Here is a 21,231-nt window from a genome sequence, read left to right on the forward strand (position 1 = left end):
TGGCAGTGGAGGTTTGAAAATGCGGTCCATTTGAAAAGATGGGTTGGGCTTGGGTTGAACCATAGGGGACCCAGCTTGCCCATACAGGTTCCCAATGGGCTGGTATGGATGACCTGACCTGGCTCAGCTCAAAACCTGTATCACCTAACTGGGCTGGGCTGTGCACGTCCTTCCCTTGTTACCCGAGCCCGGCTCGGATTGGCTCGGCCCATTTACACCCTCGTCACCAGCTGCGCAAGTTAGCATCACACTTCTACTATTCGACGACGGTGCGCATGTAACCCCACCGTGCAATGTCACTGGCTGCTATTCATTCACTCCAGATGAATTGATAGCAATGGCGAACAAAATCCAAATCCAATTCCAGACGCTTTCCTTCCTCTCTGCTTCCCCAAATGTCTTCCCTTCTCTCTGTCTCTCTCGCCCCCAATCTCCATTCTCGCCGCCTCGCCGGCTTCTTCTCGCCGGAGCCGCGCCGGAAATCCTGCAACTTCCGTCGCAACGCCCAGAACCCGAAATCTCCCATCGATCGAGAGTCCCAATCCGACAATGCGTTGCTCAAGGTGGCCTGGTACGGATCCGAGCTGCTCGGCATTGCTGCGTCCTTCTTTCGGCCACGGCCGCAGTCTGTTGCTGAAACTGCGGACGTAGAGCTTGACGGGTTGGGAGTGATCGATCGTGGTGTGGTCGTTGAAACCATCAAGGAGGACTTCGGCCGGTCTTACTTCGTCACAGGTTCGAGAAATTCAAATAGCGTTTTCGTGGTTCTTGAAGGCTGCGTTTGGTTGCACCAAATATCACGAAATTTCATGATATTTCATCATTGAGCAGTCTAATTTGGTGCAAAATTCATGAAATTTCGTGATATTGGGTGCAACCAAACACACGCAAAAACATGGCACTGGTTCTTTCATGACATTTCATGATAAGGGCTCGTTTGGATGCGTGTAAATGGTTTAAGTGGTAATTGTTTTAAAGGTGTAAATCATTAACAGCCTGTCCTGTTTGGCGTTAAGGGGGTGTTTCAGTTTTCCAATTACAATGGTAAATGGCTGGAAATGGGCAATGATTACTTCTATAATTGTGTGGTGACATCACCTACATTTGATTGCAATGATGAGTTTGCTACCATTGTTTGTTTCACCGGAGATCACTGTAAAAAACTGGTAGTTTTATAATGTAAAAATATAATGATTACAATTTTCTTTACTTGTTTCCTTTACGAGTGTATTTGACTTTTGATTTACGAGTTGTAATTGTTGTTTAAACAAAGACATTGAAATGATAATGATGGCTCATTTACTTTGCATTACACGGGAAGTTGGAAAACCAAACACGCCCTAAGCAAGTGATTGTCTGTGTTGTATATAAAGAGGCCTTTGGCACTCTTAGACTTTTACACAAGCAAGAAATAGGACAAGAGGAAGGGCTTGAAGAATGGAAATAGAAAAAACTCACTTGTATTGAATATTTCTCACTTGTTGTTTTACAATGAAGCCCTTCTGCATGTATATATAGGCCCTTGGGGTCCTTTCTACACTTTTCTTTTCATTTAATGATATTCTACCTACCCCAACTACCCATGCCAATTTCCATATGAATTTAAAACTATGAACATTCTACGTGGCTCTATTAAAACTCTTATCCTTACAATATTAGTTTCTTGCACTATTACAACTTTATAAAAATTATGTTTATTTCTCAACACTCCCTTAAGCATAATTTTCTTCCATCAACCATTCAAAGTATATTTATTAACTTGTTGAAGATGTCGGCTTTGACGGGTTTCATGAAAATGTTAGCATCTTGATCTTGTGATGCGACAAAAATGAGCTCGATCTTCTTGTTCTTCATATGCTCTTGGATGAAGTGGAAGCGAGTGTCGATATGCTTGCTCCTCATTAAATACGGAATTCTTTGCTATGCCAATGGAGGACTTATTGTCGACATAGATATTTGTAGGCTCCTCTTGGTGCATTTGAATCTATTTGAGAAGATTCCTTAGCCAAATTGTATGGTATACCCCCGATGTTGCGGCTACATATTTAGCTTCACATGTTGAAAGAGTGGCAATCGGTTGTTTCTTTGATTGCCATGTAAAAGCAATTTCTCCCATGTAAAATATAAAACCAGATGTGCTTTTTCTATCATCCACGTCTCATCCCTAATCACAGTCTGAATAGCTTGCAAGTTGAAAGTCTTAAGATGATGAATAAAGCAAACAATAACTTATTATACCTTTTATATGTTGAAGAATCCTCTTAGTTGTCTTAATGTGAGAAGATTTTGATTCTTTCATGTACTGGCTCACTAGCCCAACTCTATATAGAATGTCCAGTCTTGTGCATGTCAAGTATCAAAGACTTCTGATTAAGCTCTTGAAGAGTGTGGAGTCCACATTTTCTTCTTCATTATACTTTGTCAACTTGAGATAACATTCCATGGGTGTGCTTATCGGCTTGCAATTGTACATATTGAATTTCTCGAGAACTTATCTTGTGTAGCCTTCTTAAGAGATAAAGATTCCTTCATCCATTTGCTTCACTTTTATGCCAATGAAGTATGACATGAGGCTGATGTTCGTCATTTCGAATTCTCGAACCATTGATTCCTTGAACTCCTTAAACATTCTTGGATTATCTCCTGTAAAAATCAAGTCATCTATATACATGCAAATAAATATATCCATTTTCATTCACCTTAGTATAAAGGGCATGTTCGTATGGGCATTTGATAAAATTATTTTCTTGGAAATATTGATAAATTCTACTCTTCCATGCCCTTGGTGCTTGCTTCAAGCCATATAAGGCCCTTTTCAATTTTAATACTTAATTTTCATGCCCCCTTTTTAACATAGCCCAATGGTTGCTCCACATAAACTTCTTCAAGATATCCATTTAAAAAGGCGAATTTTACATCCATTTGAAATATTGTCCATCTATTTTTGTGTGGCTAGAAAAATGATTAACCTTACAGTTTCCAAGCGAGTAACATGAGCTAATATCTCATCATAGTCAATTTTGGGTCGTTGGTTATACTCTTTTTCTATCGATCTTGCTTTGTATCTTTCAACTTCTCCTTTCGCAATTTTCTTTGCCTTGAACACCCACTTGACTCCAATTGCTTGTTGCCCTTTTATTAAAGTGGCCAACTCCCATCTATTGTTTCTCTCGATTGAGTTGATTTCTTCATTCATGGCTTCTTTCCACCTTTTGTCTTGTATGGCATCTTCAAAGCTTACTAGTTCACAATTAGCAAAGAGACAAAATAATGTAAAATCATTTAAATTTTCGGTTACCTCATAAATCTACCATATGCTTCTCATGTGCGTTGGCCTTTCACTTGAATTTTCTTTTGATGAAGATGATGATGGTGGCTCACCATGAGTGGATGAAGTTGGAGATGGAGGTGGAGTAGCGGGCATTCGTGTCACTTGATCATCTTCTTCTAGAGGAAAGATGTCATAGTTTTCTTCCTTTGTAGTCCAATCCCATGTGCCTTCTTCATCGAACTCAACATCTCTACTTGCAATCATTTTTTCATTGCTTGGGTTATACAATTTGTAGCCTTTGGAGCAAGTATTATAGCCAAGGAAGATGTACTTTGCATTGTTGCTATCTAGCTTGGACCTCTTTTGATCAGGCACATGTGCATAAGCGATGCCTTTAAAAACCTGCAGATGTGAAACGCTCGACTTTCTTCAACTCCATGCTTCCTGTGGTGTTTTGTTCCACACGCTTCTTGTGAGGGGAATGGTTCATTAAATAAACTGCACAATCTACCGCTTTTGCCTAAAATTCTTTAGGTATTCTTTTGCTCTTCAACATGCTTCGAGCAATGTTAAGAAATGCCCTATTCTTTCCTTCGGACACCTCATTTTGTTGAGGCGTGTATGGATCGTTAAAGGACGTTGAATCCCATGTTTTCCACAATATGCTTCAAATTCTTTCGATGTGAATTCGCTTCTATCAAACCTCATGGCTTTAATATGTAATCCACTTTCCTTTTTAACAAAACCCTTGGATTTCTTTATAGCACAAAAAACTTTGGATTTTTTAAAAAAGGAAATAAACCCAAGTTTTTCAACTAAAAGCATAAAAAATGAGAAAATAATTGTTCTTACTAAGTGAGGAAGGAGTAATTGACCCACACACGTCCGTATGAATGAGTTGAAGTGGCTTTGTGGCTCTTCTTGATGCCTCTTTTGGAGATCTTCTTCCAAAATGTTTGCCAAGAACACAACCTGCACAAAGTTGTTATGGATGATCAACTAATGACAATCCCTCACCAACTTTTGCTTGAATAATAATTTTAGTCCTTTAAAATTTAGATGCCCAAATCGTAAGTGCTAAAGCCATGACAGATCTTTCAAACAAGCATACAGACATCTTGCAACATCATTTTGAATATTCAATGCGAACATCCTATTATTTGACATGGTCACATTAGCAATCAAATTACTTCTCTGGTCTCTTATTAAAAGACTACGATTTTTCATATGAATATCTTTGCCTTTCTCTAAGAGTTGCCTCAAGCTCAATGTATTATTTTTCATATCCGTCACATAATAAACATTAGAGATAAATTGATGATTTTCATTTCTCAAACGGATTAGGATTTTACCTATCCCTTTTATCGGAATTTTAGACGAGTCTCCAAATGTGACATGGCCTCTTGCTGATTCATCTAGCTCGATGAACATGCTCATCCTGCACATGTGGTTGCTTGCTCCGATATCAAGATACGACACGTTTTGCTCTCCTCTTTCATCACCTTTATAAGCCAACAATTCAGTTGACTCTTCATTTTCATTCCTTTAAACATAATTACCTTTCTCTTCAACATGGTTAGTACGACTTCTATATTCATGAGCATAGTGGCCATACTTTTTACAACCAAAATATTGAACTTGAAATTTGTCTCGAGATTTCATACCTTGGCCTTGTAAAATTTCCTCTTATGTGTCCTCTTGTATGATGATAATTTTGAATTCTTTCTTTGAAGTTGTAGATGTGTCCTCCTCTTTCTCTTTCTCGACCACGGCCTCATCCTCGACCTCTTTGACTTTTAGAATCTTCTTGGTCATCTTTGAATGTGAGCTTTGTTTGAAGTAATTTCTCCAACGACTCTTGTTTCTTCTTATTAATTCTTTCTTCATGAGCTTGTAAAGATCTCATGAGTTGATCAATGGTCATAGAATCCAAATCATTTGATTCTTCAATGGCTACACCAATATGGTCAAACTTTGGATCTTAAACTGTAAGATTTTCTCAACCACACGAATTTCATCCAAAGTTTCACGATTTCTTCGTAATTGATTTACAATACCCAATACTCTTGAAAAATAATCTAAAATTAATTTTGACTCTTTCATATGCACAGCTTCAAATTCACCTCTAAGAGTTTGGAGACGTACCTTCTTCACTTGATCAATCCCTTTAAACGAGTTTTGTAGAATACTCCATGCTTGCTTTGAGGTGGTGGCGCACGTGATCTTCTCAAAAGCGGCCCCATCCATTTCTTGATAGATGAGGAAGAGAGCCTTCTTGTCTCTCTTTCTTGCATCTTGTACAGTCTCTCTTTGATTTTGGGGTAACGCGGTTTCATCGTGTGGCTTAACATACCATTTCTTAATGATTTCCCATACATCTTGAGAGCCAATCAACACCTTCATTTGGATACAACAATTCTCATAGTTGTCTTTGGTGAGCTGAGGAGCTTTAAACGGCATCATCCCATTTGCCATCTATGGACCTTTAGCTTTGATACTACTGTGTTGTATGTAAAGAGGCCTTTGACACTCTTAGGCTTTTACATAAGCAAGAAATAGGACAAGAGGAAGGACTTGAAGAATAGAAATGGAAAAAACTCACTTGTATTGAATATTTCTCACTTGTTGTTTTACAATGAAGCTCCCCTACATGTATATATAGGCCCTTGGGGTTCTTTCTACACTTTTATTTTCATTTAATGAGATTCTACCTACCCCAACTACTCATGCCAGTTTTCGTATGAATTTAAAACCATGAACATTCTAGGTGACTCTCTTGAAACTTTTATCTTTACAATATTAGTTTCCCACACTATTACAACTTTACAAAAATTATATTTATTTCTCAACAGTTTGGATAGCCTGTGAATTATTTATATATTGTAATTGGGTATTCACTCACGATATAGCTTGGAGAGTTAAATCCTTAAAAAATATTCAAATAACATATAAGAGCTTCATTTAAGATGGATCATTAGGTTGATCCCATTTCAATAAAGCTTAGGGCTGATTCTCACGTTAAACAAAGCATTTAGGTGAGCTATAGAAGTGGACTCAAGAATTCAAATGCCCTTTTGTGAGGACAAATGACTAAATATAAAATGGTTAACCATAAACGATCTAGTCCAATCAGGATGTGGGGCCTAAAAAAAAATCTGGTCCAATCAAGATGTGAGCCCCACAAAAATTTGGTCCAATCAAGATGCGGGCCACCCCAAGTAACTAAACCATTAGGTCTAATTAACTCAAGAGTTTCATCCTTGGGGTGGGGGTCAAGCAAAAAAATAAAATAATAAATAAATAAGTAAAGGGTCCAATCAAGACGTGGGCCCCCCAAAAAAATTGGTTCCAATTAAGACGTGGGCCCTAAAAATATAATCTGGTCTAATCAGGATGTGGGTAAAAAAAAAGTCCAATCAAGATGTGGGCCCCAAAAATAAAATTTGGTCCAATTGGGATGTAGGCCCTAAAAAATTCTGATCTAATTAGGATTCGTCTCTCTGACGTTCGAAATTATCGCCGTTAAGTTGTAAATGGATAGCCTATAAATAAAATCACAACTTTTTGTTGGGAAATCAAATGGGGCTAAAAGCTGTAAATGATTTCTAGGCATTTTTTAGCATCCAAACACAGCCTGTAAATCATTTACCTATAGGGGTCGTTTGGATGCCTGTAAGTTCCATTAGTGAGAAGTGACTTACCTATAACTCACATATGGTGTTTGGGTGTGAAATTTCACCTGTGAGTGAGTTACATCCTGTGAGTCATTTACAAGCAAATCTTACATTTTGTGGTGAATTTTGTGTTTGTTTAGGACCACTTGGTTGTCAGACTTTTGCATGGTAGTTGAAGAAGAGTGAATTGGAATGGATGGTCAGATGGATGATGTGGATGCGAACTTACTCCAAATGTAGCTACATGCATGGGAAGGCTTCTAAACACATAGCCCACTAGATCACTTCTACTTTAAGAATTAGCTCTCTATCCATGAAAATTGCAAACCCATGGGTGAATCTATGAGAATAACACGAGCAACATGTGTTATCTTATTGAAGGTACACATGGCTCGTGTTGAACTGACGATTTCGAATTTTGGTCATCTACATGGCACCATATGTATGGCTTTTATGTTCAATGCATGATAGGTTGGTCCTGTGGCCTTAGCTATCCATAAGAATGGATATTTTGGCGGGCATTTTTATGGCATTTTAGTCCTCATAAGATGATGGATATTTCAAGCTGCCTTATTTTGTCACGAGTGGTGGTGGGGGAGAAAAATTGATAACATATGGGTCCTTTCCACCAATGTGTGATGTACATCCGAGCCGTTCAAAGGATGGTTCACGCCATCAAGATCTTTTACTGTTAAAAACCAAGCAATCCATTCATTACGTGGGTCATGCCAGTAAACTGAGTCAGGCCATTGGCTGTCCATTGACTTACACTGTATAAAACAAGCCTAATTTTCTCCCAGATCTTGATTATGCAGCTGACATTTTGTTCATGGGTCATGCCTTTTTTTGTCCTAGAAATTACATAGATACGAAGTTGCAATTATTTCTCCCTAGTATGTACAAAAGAAACGAATTTAAACTTTAATTTAACTTTTTCTCAGAGTGGATCCTGGGGCATTTCCACTCCCGGATCATGATTTCTCCTCCAAAATTGTGTTCTGAGTTGAAACAACTATGCGGATTTTGCAGGATTTTCAATCCATATGATCAATGCAAGCGATATTATTGCATGTATAGATAATAAAATGGATTTTCAGAAAGGGTCCTTATGTGATATATCACAATATCATTGCGAATTGCTATATGTCACACGATAAATGTGATATTTACTGCACTACAAGAGATATTTTCAGTTCCCCATGTATCTCATGTCAGTGGGCTCCGTTATGATAGTATTAGTCGATACCATCGGTACATAGAATACTATCTGCTCCTCCTTGACCATATATTTGCTTGCTCATAGCTCGCCCTTCAAGGCATGGATGTAATAGTTGTGCTTGGGTTAATACTTTGGGGGGACTATGTTTGCATGTGAATGGTTTCAATGTGAGCCTCAACTATGGTCTGTTTCACACACCCAACTAAGAGAGGAAGGCTGGATATCTAGCTGATAGAAAAATGTTTTCTTACTACCATTTAAAAGAAAACCTCAAAGTGTTGGGAGGGGACGGGCTATCTGCTCTAGCAGTGGGGTTGTGATTGTCAAGTTTTCAGGCCCGATTGGCATTGCTGATTCTAATTTCACAGAGGCTGCAGCTATTCTGAATGCGATCAAAGTGGTTGTTGTCCACAATTGTTTCCCGGCACTTGTTGAGGGAGGTTCAACAAATGCCATCTCCTGGGCGGTTTCAAAGGCGTATCCCTGGAGGTTGACCAATATCCTGGAGGAAATCTTCAAGCTGTTAGAAAATTAGTGTGTGAAATTTTCAAGAATCAACAGGGGTGCGAATAGTATGGCCGATGCCCTTGCCAAAGCAGGAACCAGTGCTGGGTCGTTGTCTGTTATAGATAGGAGATGGTTCTCCATGTTGTATTAAAATTTTTTTTTTTCCCTTGTGGTTCTATTTTTTTTCTCTCTAATAAAATTTACCCGTCGATATATATATATATATATATATATATATATATATATGAGGGAGGGAGGGAGATGAATAAGCATGTGTCTCTTGCACCTTTGAGACATTGAATCTATGGATGACCTACTTATGCATTGTTGTTTCTCGCGGAAGATTTGGTAGTCATTTTTTTATTTGTTAAAGGTTGGGTGGGTGATGCATCGTTCTATAATTGACTTCTTCACGTTGTGTCATTCTGATATTCATGGGAGAAAAAGGAAGTTTCTATAGTGGATTTCTTTATTTGTTGGTATTTGGTCAATTTGGCATGAGTGTAACAATATGCCTTTCTGTGAGAAATCGAACTCTTCAGATAAGGTCTTTTAAAAGCCAAGAGTCTCATTGCGGAATGGGCAATATCCTCTTTTATATTTGCTAGTTCTTCTATGGAGGCTTTTGAGGGGTTGTTGTGATGATCTCTCATCATCAGCATTGTATTTCCTCTTTTGTTCTTCTTTAATAAAATTTTTGCATCTTGAGGTGTGTCCCTTTGGCCTTGGTTTGGGGCGTAAGCCTCCATGGCTTTTCAAACATTGCAGAGTACATGAATTTTTTCGTACAACAAGTCAAACTTTCTAGGGATTTTTACCGCAAAATTCCTCAAGAATTCGGGTTTTACCAAGCAATGCCTTGACTTTCTGAGGTACAAAAAGTGCTTTTAGGCAATGAAATTACCGAATTGCCCTCGCCTACTTTTTTCTTCTAAAAAGTGGAGTAGAGCACTGTGGGTCCATGTGGTGTGTGTATGACATCCAACATCATAGGATCTACAACTCAGGCAGATCCAATCACCAGGTGGGTCACACATAAATTGGAGGTTTTTGGGTCGTGTGTATTGTTTTTATGGCATGGCCCACCTAATGATTGGATAGGCCTGAGTTTTTTGTTTGTCTGATCATCATGGTGTGTTGCACTTGTTGGAAGGGATGGATGTCATGCACCACATGGGCCCCATAATGCTCAACCTCCAGATTTTAGAAGAAAAGGTAGAGAGTGCATTTTGGTCAGTTGAGCCTACAAAAAGCATGTTCTGGTACTTGCAAAAAGTCTATCATTTTTAATATATATATATAATAAGAATTCCTGAGGAATTCTATGATGAAAATCCTAACTTTCTACAATAAAATAATTGATATTAGTTTTTTTTTTTTCGGGTACTGCTTTTGAACATTATCATCAACAAATTTACAAGTAGAACATAGATTTGTATATGAGGAACATGCATAAATTCTGGTTGGATAATGTGTTTGAGATTGCATTAGAAAAGAACTCTTTATATGGATACTGTCATGGTTATATGAATGATCACAGGCAAAGATCTGTTTCCTTGTGCAGTATAGTACAAAATATGTATTTAGCTATGATTGTGATATTTTACTTTAATTGGGAAAGTTGTTACTGTTGATGATAGTCACAGCCATAAATTCTCATGTTGCAGGAAATTTGACACTCAACGCTTACGAAGAGGACTGTGAATTTGCTGATCCAGCAGGTTCATTCCGAGGGCTTCGTCGTTTTAAACGAAATTGTACGAATTTTGGGTCCCTCCTTGAAAAATCAGATATGAAACTAACAAAATGGGAAGACTTTGAGGTGAGTCTGCTTAGTTTAATTTTCTAGCGCTTTGGGATGAAGAACTAGTTTGACAAAGAACTTACAATGCTCTTTCAACCAACTTAAGGGGTAGCAATGGGCATCATGGATTTTATTTGGGTCCAGATTTTGAACTGCTCAGACAAGAGGGCTGGGCCTAATTAAATTTATTTTGCTCAGGGCAGCTTGGTCCATTTGCCAACCCGAACCCACTTGGTGTTATGGTACAAGTTGTGGGCTTTTGAATCTCATCTGCAATTCTGATCATTCTTGGATCACCAGTCAAAGTTGTAAAAGATGAATTATTAGCGGCCTTACCTAACTTGTGATAACAAATTGTGCCTCGATGCAGGATAAGGGAATTGGGCATTGGCGTTTTAGTTGTGTCATGTCATTTCCTTGGAGGCCCGTTCTTTCAGGTATGTTCAATACTAGTTCTAAAATATTAGTGTCAATTATTGTCACAGCTACATGAGCCAGGCATATGCGGAAACATATTCTGATGTTTATATTGTGATATAACGGCTGTTTTAGTGCACGGGGCTAGCTGCCTATTAAGTATGAGGTATTTATTATGCAGTAGTCAGCTTGAGAATTTGTACAATAGGCTTAGGTTTTCATTTTCTGGACATGGATCCTCATGGTTCAGTAATCAAACCACTGGACCGACTATGGAATGGCTTGTGAAAAACCTTGTTCTTCCGCTCAGGTCTCTACTGTTGAGGGTAACTGCAAATGAAAATGCTGGATGATGCAAAGGTGCTTGATGTTCAGTCCTACCGTTGGTACAGCAGAGAAGGGGGCAGAAAATAGTCGAGCTGATAGATTCCACTGTTATTAAGAAAACACCTTGCTAGGAAGGTTTTTTCTCTTACAGATGGTGGGCACAGTGTTTTAAATAGCTATGCTATGTAGAGTGTAGCTTATGCTATGTTGCGTAGCTTAGCCGTAACGTTACGAAGCTTATGAAAGTAGCTTGAGTCGTGTGTAACCTACGCTACATGATAATTTGCATACGCTAAATGCTACATAGAGTACACTACATGCTACATAACTCACATTACAAGTTATTTTTTACTACAACATTAAGATCAAGTAATGTTTTCAATGATTTGTTACAATTTTCTATTCTCTATAAAAATTAGTTTATCTTTTCAATGCTTTTAGTAAAATAATATAGGTGATAGTATTAAATCAGTTTTGTTGCTCCTTTACCTTTATACTTAATCATTGCCCTTCCCTATTATGTTAGGTTGTACCAAATATCATGAAAATTTGTTAAATTTCATTATTAATCAGTCTAATTTGGTGTAAAATATCTTGAATTGCTGCAATGAAGCGCAACTTTGATTAAAAACCTAGCAGTAATGTATAGCTTAAGCTATACGCTAGGCCTCACGCATCAGAGGGTTGATCACTGTGCTACACACTATTCACTATTTAAAACACTAGGTGGGCATGCCATTTTTGCTACCAAAACAAAGTCTGGCTGGCTGCAAGCATAGTTTTCATAAACCTATGGTTTACGATTTACAATTTAAGTTTAATCTTAGGCAAAGGGATTTTTTTTTTTTTTTTGAAGATTAATGGAAATTTTATTAAAAGCCTGCCATTGTTCTGAATGACAGTATTGATCGTTGTATCAGCCCAGTGGAAAAATGATACGATACGGTGTCGCATATCGGTATCAGGGCCATATCGGGCTAGATTGGCTTGTATCGGTCTTTTTTTTTTTTTAATTTTAAAAAAAGAAAAAAATACAGAAATATATTGGAAAAATAGAAAAAGAAAAAAAAAAGAAAGAAAAGAGATGTGCAAGAATCGATCCCTTTTTTTTTTTTTTTTTGTGTTTTGATCATGTATTCAATGGTGCATCGGACCATTCTTTGGTAAGAATGTTGTCCTGACGAGTTGACCTATTGTAAGGTGTGGTGTTGAATTTTTTTAATATAAATTGTTGATATATGTTAGAAATTAATATCATAAATTGTTGATATGATTATCTATTAATTAATATAAATTTTCTAAAATTATTTTTAAAAACAGAAAATGTCCAAAAATTAACTCGAAAATAGAAAAAATGTAGAAAATATTTTTTCTAATCAATGCATGTGTAAAATCATTAGATCCATAGTCTTTTAATACTCCTCGAGCATCATTACAAGAATTAAACAAAAAAATATTAAAACTTTCTTATGATTTTTTTAGAAATTACATGTGTAAATAAAAAAACCCAAATCTTCAACAAATCAGTAGTTTCATATTCTAATACTCCTCGAGATTCATAACAAGAAAAAAAAAAAAGTAATTTAAGATTATTTCAGAAAATTTCAGAAAATACTTATGTAAAAAAAGAAAAGAAAAGAAGAAGAAGAGTAAAACTCCCAAATCTTCAACAAATCAGTAGATCCATAGTCTTCTAATACTCAAGCCTTATAACAAAAATCAATGAAAAAAATTAATTGAAAAACGTTTTCCTAAAATTGTCAGAAAAAAACTTGCATAAAGAAAATAGAAAAGAAAAAAAGAAAACACCCCAAATCTAGATCAAATCAACCAAAGATCTTACTGAAATAGTCTATATTGTTGTTTCGATAGGATTCTAGATTTAAAAAAAAAAAAAATTATTTACCTTTTTTTTTTTTCCTGATTCTTGCAAAACCAAACCCGAGAGCTTCGATTCTTTGATTTGAAATGCAAAAAACAAGTTTCGATCTTCAAATCTGATCTATATTTGGTCGGAAATGCATTGAAAACAATCCCTCTCTGCAGAGAAATTAAAAGGAGTAGAGAAAAACGCCAAAAAAAGAAGAAGAAAAAGAAGTCTTTTTTAGTTGTATTGGTTGAAGCCGATACGCCCATGAAATATCGACAACAATACGGCCAATACGGTACCCTTTTTTCATAACGGGCCGATACATACTGATGCATGACAATTAAGCACTTTCTCTAAAAGCTCGAACTGTTAGAGCGTGGCGAATCAATCCCTTATCTCATAGCCCAGTCCCCACATCTCATGGGTTAGGACCTTGGCCGAACCCCCCTCGTGGGCCCCAAATCACATGAGCACCGCCTCACACGAGCCACCCGAATCACACGGGTGGGGCCCGCTTCTCACGAGTCACCCACCTCACTCGGGCAGCCCACCTCGAGTGTATCCCCGCATCCCACAGGCTACCCCACTCGAGCCCGGTGTGAAAATGCCCCTGCATTAATCACCCCCGGTGAGGAGTCTCGAACCCGAGAACTCTCGCTCTGATACCAATTTGATGCAGGACAATTAACCACTTTCTCTAAAAGCTCGAACTGTTAGAGTATGGCGAATCAATCCCTTTATCTCATAGCTCAGGTCCCACATCTCATGGGTTAGGACCTCGGCCGAACCACCCTCGTGGGCCCTAAATCACATGGGTACTGCATCTCACGAGCCACCCGCCTCACACGGGCTGCCTACCCCGAGTGTGTCCCCGCATCTCACTTGCTACCCCACTCGAGCCTGTGTGAAAATGCCCCTGCATTACACACCCTTATTGCGTATTGTATCTGGCTGATACAGATATGATATGGTCATATCGGTCGATACGATACCAATATTCTGATCTATGAGGCCTGCTCGCCAAAAGCAACGTAGGAAACGAGTACAAAAAGGAAAGAAAAGAGATCAACCCACAAGAACCCAACCATTAACGGTTACCATTCTGAAATAGACGAAAATATTTGGTCTACAACTGCCCTCAAGAGATTTTGAGGAATTCTGGAATAGCCTCTTGTTCCTTTCACTCCATAAAGCCCACCACACAGTCGGCAGGATCATTAACCACCTATCCCTACCATACTTCCCAATATAACCTCTGCTTAGGCAAAGGGATTTTAATCCCTTTTTTGGGTGAATCCTGCAATTATGTGATTGGAATCCTATGATTTAGGATTTGGTTCCCATTTTATGATTCAAATTATACTCGTTCTCTCTTCATCTTCTTCTTTTAATTTTTTATTTGGCTTCAATTTTAGGTTTTTAAATTGGTGGGACTTTAAGAATCTTTTAAAACAGGTCGATTGGTTTATTTTAATAAATTCCATTTTACTTTTTTAATCGAATGCCGCTTTTTCCAATGCAATTGTACTGTCAAGAAAGGAAAAAAGGACATGAGTTAAATGATTCTCATACGTTTCTTGCGGTAAATTTCTTGAAAGACAAAAAATAAAGGACAAACAAGAATCCTTTAACACTATCATGATGTGTTTACTTTTCTGGGTGCATAATGATGGGAGATGAATGTTTGATGAGTTTTTAATTTTTTTCTGATTTAGTTTTTAATTTTAATTTTTCAGATTTTTTTTCTTGTTTTTTAAAGAAAATCAGAAAAAAAAAAAAACTTATGATTTATGGATGACTTGCAATTTGATATGATTCAACCCCTATTATGATTCATGATATAATAATGACTTTAACAAGATTGGCTGGAAGGGTAGAGGCATGGTCCGGTAGACTTACAAGAATCAAGAAAAGAAAAACGGTTATGGATGACTTGCAATTTGATACGATTCAACCCCTATTACGATTCATGATATAATAATGACTTTAACAAGATTGGCTGCAAAGGTAAAGGCGTGGTCTGGTAGACTTACAAGAATCAAGAAAAGCAAAACGGTGTGGCTGGCAGCATGCAAGCTAGACCAAGCACACTGACTCACAATACTGACAGAGAAGAAGAATTGGTGAAAATCAACTATCAATGTGCTTCAAGTCTGGGACCAACGGTTGGCTCCCATCTTTCTCAAGCCACTCTCCTAATTATGTCTAATAGCTTTGAAATTAACAAATACAATGCTTTATATAGACGCTGGGAAATTAGTGGATGCGAGTTACTCGGGGACGGCTCTAGATGGACCCATCTGTGTTGAACACTGCTGGCTCAAGTGAATAAAAAACTGTCACGTCAGTGCCCATATTCAACAAGCTTCCCTGGGGATTCTGATTAGATTAGAGTGAGAGTTCAGATAAGGATGGAAGGTGTTGTGTCAATAGAGATCTCGAGAAATCCAGAAAGATTCTGACTGATCCGGGGTTGCAAACCCCTTTAGACGATTAGTCTCCTTGGATGAAAACATCTGAAGCTAATAAGTCTGAGATGAACCTCTGCAGGATCCCTTCGTGGGTCCTCGAGTTCTGCAACTTCAGAAACCCTATTTGGAAAGCAAGGGTATTCAGCTTCATGGGTGCTCAGGAATGTGGGTGTCCACGGTAACGATCTCCAGATTAAAATCATGATGTGCCATTGCTGTAACCCTAATCTCTAAAGATAACTCCCCCATTGGATGCTTATCAGATTTGGAACAAAATGAGGCTCAGTCACCTTCAATGTGTCCAGGAAATAGATGGGTAATTAAACAATTCATCAACTGTCCACATTCAAATGTAAGAAGGCCAAAATTTTGATAGCTAGGATTGGGATTTATGGTGCATGGACCATTCACAGTGGGTCCCATCATATCAAAGGATTGGATAATTGGACTATGAGCGAAACTTGCGCAAATTTAAAACTGAGGGCTATGTCCAAGTTCTCGGCAGAACTTTGTAAAATACCTGTTCACATATCTACCATACATACTGGTTGCTGGCAGATTTAATAGAAACTGGTCAAAACAATGTTTTTGTTTTTAATCAAGCATGGGAAGAATGCTACAACCATGCTCACGTACCAAAAAGGTGCCTGTATGTGCTTTGATTGCTTTGTGTAGGTGGTGCACTGAGTACTCATATATGTTGATTCCACTGCCTATGTGAAGTGTGAACCAAGTGCATGTGAGCAACTTTTATACCACATGCATTGTTGGGTTATCATTCTTCTCTATTATGCTCCTGTCTTGCTGATTGTGACAATGTCATTTCTTTTTTCCATAGCTACAGGATATACTGAATACTATTTCGCTCAATCTGGAAGAGTGTGCAGGTAACATGTTTTTGATAATATTGTTTTAATTTTGAACCTTTCAGTCCTTTGTTTTTTTTTCTCCACACCCCACACCCCCCCACCCCCCCGGCTGCCGCCTTTTTTTCTTGTAACCAATATCATTTGGGGTTTCAGGCATGTGGAACACTGGAATGTTCCAAAAATGGCACTGCTCAAGCAAATATTCACACCTGGCCATGGGGCATGGGGTCGGAGAACAGGCGCTTGAATATCAGGTGCGTTTTTGACACGTCGAAGCTTTTTACATTGAAAGCAAAAGCTTGTTACATGTCATGAATCATCATGTATAGGACAATCCAGATCAGTTTAGTCTTTCGAAATGCTTGGCAGTGACGTGTGCAGCATCATTGGCAACAGGTGGCAATGCATGTTAGAGCAACCCACTTCAATGCACTTTAATGTGAGCATTCATGAGAGCCCATGTTATGGTGGCCCCACTTATAGTAAAACAACTGCCTGCATGAGATGCAGTGTAGTCTTTCATGCAATTGAAACATGCATGGGCTACTGTCAGGAAAGAAAGGATAAAAGAAGTAAAAAGTCTAGTACTGAATGAAAGAGACTATGGTCCATGCAAGACGACATTTTGTACCATTCAGCTTGTTATTTTGTGTAGATAAAAGTTTTTTGTACAGATGTTCAGATTTACAGAACACATGATGAAAATTTGGTTGAAATGTTGGTAGGTTCTGTCATGTGATCTATGTCAGGAGTTATAAGGTCTTGTTACATCACTCATCATCTCCTGTGGGTCCCATTGGATCAACCATCTTGACCATGTAAATAATTTTGCTTGCAGGTTGAGGCCAGTATCTGCAGTGCACCATAGATACTATGAGGTGGAGTGCACGCCAGCATCCAGCTGTGTTTCAAATCCATATGTTTCCTTTTCAAGCCTTAATTTTGTAATGCGAACGATTCAATATGAATTGGCAAAGGCTGACCCAATTGGATCCAAGAAGTGATCATGCGTTAGATTGCGGATAAGTTCTGATTGTATAAGGTTCTATTTCTGTGCCATAGATCCTAACATCAACTAGATACTTGGTTGGGGTGAAGTTGATACTCTGGCATTTGATTGGCCATATGCTTGCAGACAGCCGCTGGATGCACGCCGTCCCTGTACATCAATCCAATCCACTGGGCACCACTGTAGATGAGGCACAACCCCAAAATCAGATTTATGTTATATTCTTAACCTCCAATTGGCAACATTTGTTTGTCGATTTCAGACCATTGGCCTGAGTATGTGTATACAATGTCGGAGTTGTCGGGTAGTTTATACTGTAAATATATACTCATCAGCTGAATAGATTTGTCTTTTCCTTTTTTTGGGTGATGAATGAGTTGCATGAAAATGGCCTAACATGAAAGTTTGCAGTCATTCTTTCTGGTAGAGTTACTTTTGGTTTTGAAGCATTTATCAACAAGCCCAATGTGTACGGTTTCAAGGCTCCAGGTTATGTGGTGCCCTGGTTCCTGAGTCCACAAAAGTCAGCTCCTGGCTTTGGCAGATCAGACCACTGATTGGATGGGCCATGCCCTAGAGAAACCTCTCTTTTGGAACTGTCTAACCCATGAACCGTTGTCCTGTTAAGAATAAAATACAGAAACAGGTTGAGGATATGTGGTGCCCTCTCCATAATATCATTTAGTGTATTTTTGGCAATATTGTTGTGATATTTTCATCATTTTGGTGATTTGTCACGGTGGTCTAATTGTGGCCCGCTGAGCAAAACAGAGATTGCAGATCCCACATCATCTGTCCACCACGGACACCATCCAAGTTAAAGACGTTCGTGTGTGAGAGAGTTTTCCACTGTTTGGCTGCAGCTGTCGCTTGAGTCAGGGTTCCTTGTGGCATGGGTCTCCACATGAATTGAATATCCTGGCGTCGGGGTGCAGCTGCGTCACGAAGTGTTCCACAAGGATTGCTCTTCATGCCACATTCCTACTGCAATTGTACCCTAGTTAATGGAACATAACATTGCCCCAATTTAAGAAGAGGTCATTTTAATATTTTAGGGCCCATTTACTACATGGCTGAGATCGTGCGGACATATACACCACTGATCATCTTTCTTACATATGCTTCTGCTCTGCAATCTTAAGGAAAACGACTTCCAAGAGGTTTTCTTAAGCAAATATTCTCAACAACCATGGACCAGCTATCCATGCATCCAAACACAATTTCAGCATCTTCTAAGTCTATATATATCTAGGAATCAAATATCCATGGATCACGGATTACTTCCCTTTCCAAATGCCCGTTCATTCATCCAAAGAACCCCTTTGTGTTTGCCTTGCAAGATGAATCATCTATGCTAATGGCCATACGCGGTCAATAGAAATTCAATTAAAACCCATGTGTGCTTTGCCTTCAAATTAGTTTGAGCTGAACTATGCAGAAAGGGCTTCTGATTGCTACTTTCATAGGATTACCCACAACTTAGTGCTCTAGCTAAACACATGATGGTGTCCTTTAGATTATTTTCACAATGCGATGGACGGCTGAAGGCTCGAGAGTCACCTACAGAACTAGCTTCTCATGAAGGTGAAGAAAACAAGGGATCGTCAAGCTGTGAAACAAACCATTTATGTAGTAAAATACGCAGATCAATCTAACCGTTTCTAGACTATAACTAGAACCTCCCTTTTTCTGGATCCATCTTACATCAAGAATTCAACCTCTTTACCAGATAGGTAGTTTTAAACAAGTTTCCTTTACAGTGGTATGGCCTAAATCATTGTTCATTTCCTCATATCACAATCAATATTACAAATTCTCCATGGATTTATATGAAAAGAGAAAAACTTTGCTACTCTGGCAATGTGATGGATGATATGCATGCAATTATTAATTACTTAGAAATTGCATACCTGAAAAAACATGTAATTCAAATTAAACTGTTAAAATTGTGTGTCCCAATATAGATGTATCATGAACCGGAAAATTACACTTACGTGAATTAGTCAAATACCCGATTAGCGGACATTTATTGGACGGTTGAAAATGAAAATATCTAATAACCCTGTTCCTATAAACAAGTGTCCAAGAATCAAGAATCAGAGGTTAGGATTGTTCCACGGATCCTATCAAACACCATAGGCAGCCAGAGTTTCAAATGATTACCAGCATTATTAAAAAAGTTCTACAGGAATCAGTTTTGAGTACTATAACTTGTAGTGCTCCTAGTTGCACCGGGGAACTTGGATATGCAATTAACTGATTTGGGCCGTCCATTAGGTCCAGAAAATATTTCATGAGCAAGCATTTACAGATACACTGTTTGGACGATCATAACCATACGAGGGCAGTTGATGTTATTTACGAAAATATAGACCTAACTGATAGTTTAGTCCATCCATTGTTGAGATTCATGGTTTCAGAGGATCAAATCTTTCTAAGGACCCAAATTATCCCATCCATGGCGTTGAAAACAGATGGCTATTAAAGAAGGCAACCTATAAATGGACCAAATCATCTGGTCAAGCATGATTTTTTATGCCTTAGCCCCAGAAATACATTCAGAACCTAATGAGCCATCCCGATCAATCAACTTATCAATGCTCATCTTTTTCATTTAGGAATTACTTAGTTGTTTGAGAGGGTGTATGGTTTTCCAATTACAATTGTAAATAGCTGGAAGTGGCTAATAATTATTTACTTTGTGATTGTGTAATGACATCACTTATATTTGATTGTAATGATGATCAGTTAAGATGGGTCCTTACTCTTGCTCGGGTGGTAGACTCTCAGGAGTTTCAACTCCTGGTCAAGGGTTCGAGTACCCATAGGTGGTGAAATTCCACCAGCGTGAGTGTGTGGGGGTGTGTGTGGGTGTGTAAAAAAAAGTTAAAAATAAAAAAAATGATGAGTTAATATCCCTTTACATACATTAATACACCATCCTTTGACAGGTCGAGATTTTAGAGAAAGTGCATGGTTGTTGGACACGATATCATAGCGGAATGACATGGTATCATAGTGGAAATAGCAAATTTGTCATGGAATATATTCTCAATTTGTGAACCATAAATTTTATTTAAACAAATACTTAAAAATAATAATCATGGCTCATTTTAGTTAGACTCCTACTGAAATTGAAAATCCAAAACTCATGAATTTGAGTTTTCAAATTTTATAATCCCAAATTCATGAATTTCATTGTTGCCCGGTAAACCTCATACAATCATACAACATAATTTCTATCACTAAATGATGACGCAATCCTATGCAAGTAGATTGAGAAATGGCCTGAACCTGAACCTTTTTTTTTTTTTTTTGCATTAGTTTGTTAGTACACACCCATGTCAGAACACACACTCCATGTTAGCCACCCCCGCTAGGGATCGATACCAAGACCTCAAGTGTTGAAACGAGGTATCTCCACTCAGTCTGCCAGTTGAAACGAGGGATTGGCCCGAACCTGAACCCTGAGTGAAGATATGTGACCTGCAAATGCACTGATAGGCTCTTCGAATCAGAGAGGTTATCGGAAAATAACCCATGTTACGCCTCATGAATGGTTAAGATCATCAAGCCATGGTCCATTGATACAATGGGGTTCCACATGGATGGTCCAATTAAACTTGTACTCACAGTACCAAGCCTATAAATTAAATGAGTACACCATATCTAGCTAATCAAAATGGCTATGAGACAATGCATCTGGACCATTGGATGACCTTTCAATACATCCGTATTAAAAATCCAATCAAATCCAATAATTGGCCATGATCATCAATCTAATTACCTGAAC

General features: G+C 38.2%; 1 protein-coding gene across 4 annotated transcripts; it reads left to right on the plus strand.

The window, feature by feature from the left end:
• Positions 1–267: 267 nt before the first annotated feature.
• Positions 268–17,807, plus strand: LOC131232814 (uncharacterized). 4 transcript variants are annotated; one of them, XM_058229297.1, is made up of 6 exons: positions 268–735; positions 10,339–10,493; positions 10,846–10,912; positions 16,405–16,447; positions 16,583–16,683; positions 17,268–17,807. In XM_058229297.1, the coding sequence occupies exons 1-5, from the start codon at positions 396–398 to the stop codon at positions 16,674–16,676; spliced, it is 699 nt and encodes a 232-aa protein (XP_058085280.1). In that variant the 5' UTR covers positions 268–395; the 3' UTR covers positions 16,677–16,683; positions 17,268–17,807. The 4 variants fall into 4 exon arrangements, with proteins under 4 accessions (XP_058085280.1, XP_058085282.1, XP_058085281.1 ...); XM_058229296.1 differs by having other exon boundaries at positions 272–735; positions 16,399–16,447; XM_058229299.1 differs by lacking the exon at positions 10,846–10,912.
• The last annotated feature ends 3,424 nt before the right edge of the window (positions 17,808–21,231 follow it).

This window comes from Magnolia sinica, chromosome 18, assembly GCF_029962835.1.
Source record: "Magnolia sinica isolate HGM2019 chromosome 18, MsV1, whole genome shotgun sequence".
In the NCBI taxonomy this organism is placed as follows: domain Eukaryota; kingdom Viridiplantae; phylum Streptophyta; class Magnoliopsida; order Magnoliales; family Magnoliaceae; genus Magnolia; species Magnolia sinica.